General features: G+C 47.1%; 2 protein-coding genes across 2 annotated transcripts in view; both read left to right on the forward strand.

Annotated features, from left to right (window-relative positions):
- The first annotated feature begins 614 nt into the window (after positions 1–614).
- METTL7A (methyltransferase like 7A) lies at positions 615–5,293 on the forward strand. Its single transcript, XM_009274392.1, has 2 exons — positions 615–3,387; positions 4,350–5,293. The coding sequence occupies exons 1-2, from the start codon at positions 2,884–2,886 to the stop codon at positions 4,584–4,586; spliced, it is 741 nt and encodes a 246-aa protein (XP_009272667.1). The 5' UTR covers positions 615–2,883; the 3' UTR covers positions 4,587–5,293.
- TMPRSS12 (transmembrane protease, serine 12) overlaps positions 5,083–5,354 on the forward strand; it is a 6,219-nt gene continuing 5,947 nt past the window's right edge. Inside the window, exon 1 of the mRNA XM_009274414.1 lies at positions 5,083–5,120. Coding sequence (XP_009272689.1) covers positions 5,083–5,120 — 38 coding nt within the window. The remainder of the gene's footprint in view (positions 5,121–5,354) is intronic.

Genomic DNA, 5,354 nt, shown 5'->3' on the forward strand with positions numbered 1-5,354 from the left:
ACACAAGGAAGTTAAAGTGGTTTGTCCAAGCTCATCCAAGGCAGAGGCAAAAACCCGGTGGCAGCAGTTCCTGCCGTCAGGCCGTGCTGCCTCTTGCACAGTCCTACGTTGCGCCTGTCGGTAAACGTGTGGGCCTCCGGTAATAACCACCGCCTTCAGCGAAAACTGAATGGGAGGCACTTCTAGAGACTTCACAGTTCGAAAACTGTTCAAAACATGACTCTAGCATGCATAACATCTAGGAAAGGAGGCTGATCTTCAGAGAGGTGATAAAAGGCGGTGTGTTTACCGATATCCAAAAGACCAAACTCTGCACACAGAGGTGAACAGCCCTAAGTCCTTTTAAATTTTTTTTTTTTTATGGCACTGTTTTCCAGGGTGGAGCTTTCTACTTCTTGGAGCACGTGGCTGCAGATCATTCCAGTTGGACCTACTTTTGGCAAAAGGTCTGTGACCCAGTCTGGAAGTATTTTGGAGATGGATGTTCCTTGAGCAGAGAGACACAGCAGGAGCTGGAGAAAACTAATTTCTCAGAACTGAATTTGAGGTGCATTCATGTCACACCTTCCTGGATTCCTACTAGTCCTCATATCATTGGGTATGCAGTAAAATAAATGACCGTGAGCACTCCGGGACGCAGGACCTCCCTTCAGTACTCCTTTCGTGCTCTATAGAAGGTTTTTCACCCTTACAGTCAGCTCATATACAGCAGCTGGCTACCCAGAATAAAAGTATGGAGAACTTCGTGAGCACCCACAGCGCATTCGGACTGGGAATCGCGTTCTTCCATTTGTTAGACAGGCTTTCTGGATAGAGCTCCGAAATAGAGCCGCTGCACAGGGAGCGGGCAAACTGGAAAGAAGTCTAGACAGCACGTTTCGGTCCAATACAAAATAAAGGAGGAGGCAGCATCTTAGAGACTTGAGAAGGGGGAGAGGGAAGAAAGGGAACAGAAGATACACGCAAGCGAGGACAGAGGGCTCTAAGGGCAGAGAATAATGCCCAACTTCTAACATTTCCGATACAGGACACATGCATAATAGATACAGCATCAGTACAACCATTTCATTTCAGCCTTCCCATTATGAAATGTATCTATGAGCAGGCGTTTGTTTGCCCGAGCCAGTACAGTCCTCCCTGCCAGGACTTTCGTTTATTCAGGGAAGTGCTCGTTACACCACCAGGTCACTAGGCATAGTTCTCACTGGCCATTAGGTGCTAATGCTGTCGGCGCAGCTTTAACTTGAAACAGCCGCCTACAAAGCAGAAAACGGAACTTCTCTTTACACTGGGAGAAAATTGGCATTTGTTAAATCAGATGGCAGAAATCTCATCTCCGCTGTAAAATGCTGTTGCTGTGTCAAATGCTGTTGCTCTGAGGACATCAGCCATGTCCTTAGAGCCCTTTTGTCATGCTCTACTAACGTGTTTTACCTATGCTTAAGCTCTTCATCTTCTATGCTCCCTCCAAATCTAGATCACACCTTAAAGAGGTCTATTCTAAAAGCCAGGAGTTTCATTAGAAATGTTTTCCAGTTGAACTCCCCTACGATGCCGAGAGAAGGTGCTGCTCTCTCGGCCGCTGTTTAACCTTTTCTGTGATTTCCTGCAGTATAGCAGTAAGGAATTAAAACCTGGTACAGATTATACTTGTAAGAAAATAATGCATTAATGTCTTTATTTTGTACTCCATACACATCCAACTAGTCTACACAGAAAGTAATTCCCATTGTTCAAATTTGTTTCTCTAACGTAGTTGCCACAAGGTGGAGGTATGAAGGTATGACAACAGTTTGTTAATAAAGCAATCTAATAACGACACTGCCGTACGCTGGATTTTATATTTGCTTTATTACCACTAGAGGGAGAAGGCAACTCGTCAGACAACGGGGCTACCTATCACTCAACAGAAAAACAAAATTCTCCCAACGCAATTCGCAATAGAACTGCCTTCATTAGGGACCTTAAGTCCTCCTTTCCCTATACCAGGCTCACCTGGAGCAGGGCAATTGAATGCTCGGGGCTAATCTGCATCGCTACCAAGTCCTTTGAAAAAGCACTGGCGACTGCAAACCTGAAAAAGTTTTACAGAATGCATTTAGCCTAGAATGGACTGTTCATTGTTGACTCAAGCTTATAAAGTTAATAAAACCAAACCATATACTGTATGCAGTGATTACTGAATTAATAAATTGTTTTATCTCTGTTCCATGATTCCCATCAAAGGTCTGAAAGACAACTAAGAACAGCAAGCTCATTAACTGCAAAGGAGCCCATACGCGCATACCAAAGTATTTTAGGTCTCCACAAAGTGGAAAGACTGAAAACTGCTGCTGCAGAGAAAGCAGGGAGCAAGTAGCTGACTAGCTCGTCCAGCTACTTACAACAGGGTGGTAAATGAACTCTTAAACAAATGCAATGTTAATCAAACTCCTAACGAAACGCCTACAGCAAATCCAAAGGTCAGATTAATTTCCTTCGGCTCACTAAAGACAACATACGGTTGCTTTAAGAGATGTGAACTGTAACCTGAAACTGCTGAACACCAAATTAGGGCATCTTATGACATTTTGCCAGTGGTTACAGACAAAGTTGTACTGCCCAGTTTATCCCGGTTACGTAACAGACTGGCAGCGCCTCTTCGGCCGGAGCTGGGACGCTGCGGTAACTGTTGGGTATGCAGTCCTGTTTCTCCCTTCCTTGCCTGTGACCGGACTTTGAAATCAGCCTTAGAGAAAAGTCTACCAGATCAATCCAAGGAGCTGAATACGCTTCAAGAGGAACACGGCAAGTACACGAATGCAGCTCGGTCTGAATTTCAAGGGCTTTGATATACAGAAGAACTAGTTTTGCTCAGTACGGATCCTCTGCCCCACGCAGGAAATGACAGAGGCCAGCGTCCTCTTCCTCCGTGCCTGCCTCGCACTGCTTGCCATGCCCATCTACCTGCTATCGTTCCTGGGCATATGGGAGCCTTTCTGTAGGAAGATCTTCTTTCCTTATTTCTTAGAGAAGTTTTCTGCAGTTCACGAGAGGAAAACAAAGAAGCAGAAACAGGAGCTATTTCGTAATCTACCTGACTTCACGAGCCCCTCAGGAGAGCTGAAGCTGCTGGAGATCGGGACCGGCTGCGGTGCTAACTTCCAGTTCTACCCACCAGGCTGCAAAGTCACGTGCACCGACATAAACCCCAACTTCCAGCGAGGCCTTTCGAGAAGCATGAACAAGAACCAGCACGTCCACTACGAGCATTTCCTAGTAGCTGCAGGAGAAGACCTGCACCAGGTGCCCAGCGGTTCTGTGGATGCCGTCATCTGCACCTTGGTCCTCTGCTCTGTGCACAGTGTGAACGGCACCCTGAAGGAGGTACTGCGAGTGCTCAGACCAGTGAGTATCTGAATAAAAAGTTTTGTTATTACCTTTATCAGCTATTCCAGAGGCACTGCCCCAAAAGAAAAAAAAGAAAAAGGGAAAAAAAAAAAAAGAAAAGAGTTGGTTTTGAGCTTACAGACCAGACCCAGTTTATTTCCCTAGTTAAATCGGATTTATAACCACTCTGCACTGCTAAATGGTACAAAGCAGTAGCAACATACTGGTCAGCCTGTCCTATTCTTAAAAGTAAAACCCTCAAAATAAATAGTCTGGTAACTAGAACTGCCACTAATTTGAGAAGTAATTACGGTATATCATTTAAAGCAGAACTGGTTCCTGTGGCGTTGTCTCTCCCCACACACACCAGATTTTCTTTGGGTGGGAAGCTCTCTGATCAAGACTGAAAGTCTGCATTTTAAATGAGCTGCTTTAGCCTCTTAGAAGTGGGGCTGATCTACCTGTATGACTAAAACAGTCTAATTAAATGCCTTCATTCCCTGTGGTATACTAATCAAGCTAAAGATTAAAAAAAGCTGTTTTGCTGGGGTATTTTTGCAATAGACTTTCAGCCTTTAAAATGGCGTTTTCAAGACAACCCTCTGGGTTGTCAAAAACTGATGAGTTTGAGTAGGATTTACACATTTCTCTTAGTTTCCTTCAGAAAAAATGACATGCTAGCAACTGTAATTGAAACAAAAAGACCACAAACTATTGTGATAACAAAAGAGGGATCAAATAAGTACATCCTTCACGCTTTTTGAATAGGCATTTTGAATCTCTGGAAGCTTCCTGCTTACATTAGTTCCAACTGACACCACAAAAGCAAAAAGCGGGCAGGGAAGGGGTGGGAGAATACTGATGAGCGAGCAAACTGCACAGGCACTGGTCTGTATTTGAGCGGAGGTGGGATGGAGGGAGAAGTTCGGCGTAACCCCAGCGCCTGCTGCAGCTCTGTAAGACGACCTTGTTTTTCCCAGGGAGGCGCTTTCTATTTCTTAGAGCACGTGGCCGCTGATCATTCCAGCTGGAAGTATTTTTGGCAGCAGATCTGCTATCCGACTTGGAAACTCGTCTTTGATGGATGCTGCCTAACGAGAGAGATATGGAAGAATCTCGAACAGGCCAGCTTCTCGGAGCTGAAATTACAACACATAAGCGTAGCGCTGCCCTGGACGCCCATTCAGCCTCACATCATCGGGTACGCCGTGAAGTAACTCCCACCGCCCTGCTGGGCCTTCTCCCCTGTCGTCGTGTCCCCCCCCCCAAATTCCTTGACATAATCAACGCAAACAACAGGGCATAGGCTAATCCAGACGTCCGAATCTAGGTAACACGGTGAAGGACTTTAATTAAGTTTCGGATTCAAGCATCAAATGAGAAGATAGAGTCAGTTTTCTAAACATCTTTGAAGCCCCTGTGCTGCTGACGGTGCCTCACTGGCCCCCAGCGCAGCCCATGGAGGATCCCGGGAGGAGGCTGCAGGAGAGCGCAAAACAGCCCAGCAGGCAGAAAGGAAAGAAAACGCATTAAGGGAACTCCTGCCTACGTCTGGTTAACTCCGGGAAGGGATTCCTTCAGGCCTTCCCCGCGCTGGGAAACAGCCGGGCCTCGGTGAGCCGCTGCACGCCGGCGCTGGGCTCGACCCGCTCCCCTCACCCCACGCTCCGTCACGGCTGTTCACGTTCCAGCCTCACAGAACTAAACGGCCAGATGCAAACCCTTAGCGCCGAACTTCTGCTCAGCCGCGAGTATTTATTTACATAAAGGCTGGTGGGCGGGATGGGGGAGGGCAGGCACCCACCCTGCCTCCCCACATAACACCGAAGCCTCTCGGTCAGTTGGCTGCCTGCCCGCCCCTGCGCGGTTAATCGGTTCTAACACTGTTGTGCCACTGGAGGATTAAAATACTCGTGTTTAACGTGACGCGCTCGGGAAGTTTCTTTGAGAGGCGCCGCCGCCTCAGCCGCCCTTGGCGGCGCCCC

This window comes from Aptenodytes forsteri, unplaced genomic scaffold, assembly GCF_000699145.1.
Source record: "Aptenodytes forsteri isolate BGI_AS27 unplaced genomic scaffold, ASM69914v1 Scaffold64, whole genome shotgun sequence".
In the NCBI taxonomy this organism is placed as follows: Eukaryota; Metazoa; Chordata; class Aves; order Sphenisciformes; family Spheniscidae; genus Aptenodytes; species Aptenodytes forsteri.